General features: G+C 38.0%; 1 protein-coding gene across 3 annotated transcripts in view; it reads right to left on the reverse strand.

Moving 5' to 3' along the window:
* Nucleotides 1-640: 640 nt before the first annotated feature.
* Nucleotides 641-3,123, reverse strand: part of LOC131697531 (ribosome-recycling factor, mitochondrial-like) — a 36,438-nt gene continuing 33,955 nt past the window's right edge. For all 3 annotated transcript variants that reach the window (XM_058987070.1, XM_058987069.1, XM_058987068.1), the window contains 2 exons: nt 1,266-1,425; nt 641-855 (listed from right to left, as the gene is read on the reverse strand). In XM_058987070.1, the coding sequence (XP_058843053.1) occupies nt 778-855; nt 1,266-1,425 (238 nt within the window). In that variant the 3' untranslated portion in view covers nt 641-777. The remainder of the gene's footprint in view (nt 856-1,265; nt 1,426-3,123) is intronic.

Genomic DNA, 3,123 nt, shown 5'->3' on the forward strand with positions numbered 1-3,123 from the left:
GTACAGTTTTCCAATAATGATAGAGGGTTTTCAGAAGCGTCTTTTTGATTCGCTGTAAATCTGACTGGTGGAGGACATGATCAACACCTACCATGTCTGCTTGCCATCTTAAGATATCCAGCTACACTCAAGTCAGACTATGTTTCAGCTGGTCAGAAACAACAAATGCATTACAGCATGAAGCACATTTCCAAGCACTACATTTTAGCAATGCACAAAAAAAAAAAAATCTAGGCAAGAGGCATTAGGCATTGAGAGAGGGAACAATGTAACCTAGATGATACAACGACTATGGTGATAGGGTAACTGCATACTGTATTATTAAGATAGGATAAACATTTAGCCACATCACAAGCACCAGTAAACCATGTGCCCCCTTACCGGCAATAGCAGTTCACATGTGATGTGGCACATGTAAGCAAAATGTATGGCACTGGTTTTGATTAAAATGAGGTACAACCTCATTAAATTATTTTTTTTTTTTTTTAAAGAAGTTTGGTAGAAAACATGTAGTGGAATTAGCCAACAGGCTCTACAGTTAAATGCCAAGCTTTGTTTATGCATGAGTGAATTACATAAATACACCATAATCACTTCATGGCCCTTGCTCAAACAGCATGTTTCAGGAGGCACACAATCATTGACTTGCACAGACTTTATTTTTTTATTTTTATTTGAGTCCAGCTCACGCGGCTATATTTGTCCATGGACAGGAACTGTAAAGAAGCAGAGAGAATGACACTCCCACCCCCGCTCCTGCTCCTGCTCCTGCTCCTCTCATCCCAGCAGCTCCTTGGTTTTTGTGGTCAGCTGCTTGTCCATGTCGGCAGCAACATCATCCACCATTTGCTGGATCTGTAAAATGCAGTTTGAAGGATATGAATTATAACCTAAAAACATCAAATTTCCTGTCCTCAACTCTGATTATACATTTCTAATAATAATCTCACATCTTAGTTTTAACCTGATTTTTCATTCTCTCTCTATTTCTAATCCCCAGTGGAGGGGCTGTACATTTGTTCACATGTTTGTTCCGTGTATTTTTGTATTTTCATGTAGCTAGAAAACCATTTTGTGATGAAGGTTGCTTTGAACATTCTTTAGCACATGTTATTGTAAGTATTATCATATCAGGATACATGGTGGCTCCCTGTCCTTTTTGTATGTACTTATATACAGTGTGCACACTGGAATTACTTTGCTAGCTACAACCAATGCAGAAAGCTACAGCTACAGCTCACCATGAACCATGCACCGTCCTTTACCTGCTTCTCTATTAGCTTAATGGTGTCTTCAGAAACTGTGTCCTTCGATCTCTTGGCCTGGTTCACAGCGTTTGTTCGCACTTTTCTCAGGGATTCCTTAGCCTTGTTTGTGAACTGTTTGGCAAGCTTGGCAAGGTTTTCCCTGTGTTCTCTTGTAACTCTGTTAAACACATACAGGCACAGCTCATTAAAGACCTTGGCACCAGAAAACAGCTCCAAGCATTTGCGATGAAATATTTGACTCTTATTACTTCCCAGAAATGTGCCCTGTAGTTGCTTTTTTAATGTAATAATATGCATTGTAGATCCTCTGGCCTTGCTCATATAAAAAGGACACCAAGGTCATAGCCTGAAGCCATATTCCCTTGTATTGTGATCTTTCTGATCTCAGAAGCCAAGCAGGGCTAGACCTCACTGGAATTCAGACTTCTACTGAATAGCAGGGGCTGTACGATGTGGTGTTGGTTTCTCAATATGAGGGCCGTACGAGATGCGGTCCTTCAGCTAAAACGTGAAACTAATGTCCATTCTGGGACATAAAGGATGACATTTACAAAACCATTAGTAATTAGGAAAAAATGTTAAGAGAAGCAGGGGGAAAAACCCTCATGTTACAAAACTAGAAAAAAAATACCAAATAGTCCTAATTCCTGGGTTGATTTTTGTAAATTTTCTGGGTGTTTTACTTCTTTAAAAAACTGGTGCTAATGACACTTTGGTAAACGGCTTTGTGAATTCTCCCAGCATCTCCCACGACACACACATAATAGGAGATCAAACGAGTATTACAAATGATGAGAATATAGATTATATAAATAGTCCCCTTAAACATTGGTCAACGAAGGTAAAATTGGTGTGCAGCCTGCAAGACCATTAAAGGAACTAACGAAACAAATCTTACCTAATGTGAACTACCTTCACTTTATAGGGTTTCATTTTTTGTAGCAATTCAGGAACAAAAAGTTGCCCATTTTTAAGTGCATAAAGCCTGGATTTTATTTTTTGCATAAAAACAATAGATGCATACAGTACTTTATTGTCTCTTCATATAACAAAATGAGAGACCAACAAATTGATGGTAACTCACATTAGTTAAATTGGAGTCATCTCCCTGGCTCCAGCTCAGATCAACCAAGGCTCATCTTTTGGCCTTTATACAGTAAGTGTATTTTTTTTTCTATTATGATTATTACTATTTAGCTCAATGTCATTTCAGTCCTTGCTGTAAATAGCACTGCTATACCCCTTCGCAGCAAGACAGATACTAGCGCCTGAATGTAAAACAAAAAAATCAACAATTAGGATTTCCAGACACATGCAGTACACACCATCTGTTTACGGACAGCATTAACTGAAATTATTCATTCAAGGCTAATCAAACAAGTCACACTCATTGGAAATGTTAATTGTTCTCGTGAACAATGATTGCTGGAGATGGGAGTTTATCTTCGTTTGATACAAAACAGCTGCAGTGTTCTTGTTTGAAAACAGAAAAATAAAGTTTCAGCAAATATTCTAAAAATACATCAGCTATATTATCAGACACGAGGAGTAAGAGATGAGAATATAGCAAGCTGAAGTATTTCAGTTATGTTGTATTGTATGTCAAAACTGGATTTCACCGATAAAGCATTCACACCATTACAAGCTAATACAGGCCTACAGTTTGCGATGACAAATGGATGTCCAGCTGTCTGCTGCTTGTGCTGTATAAACGTTTAATTCCAGTTTATTTGGGTTAAAGTTTAACATTATACACGCAGATGCAGACCATGAAAATTGTGTTTTTGCAACTTCATTCTTATAATTGAGCTTGACAGCAACACACTGTGCAGTTTAGTTTTCACAAAGGCCTTTT

Source organism: Acipenser ruthenus, chromosome 15, assembly GCF_902713425.1.
Source record: "Acipenser ruthenus chromosome 15, fAciRut3.2 maternal haplotype, whole genome shotgun sequence".
NCBI classification, from domain to species: Eukaryota; Metazoa; Chordata; class Actinopteri; order Acipenseriformes; family Acipenseridae; genus Acipenser; species Acipenser ruthenus.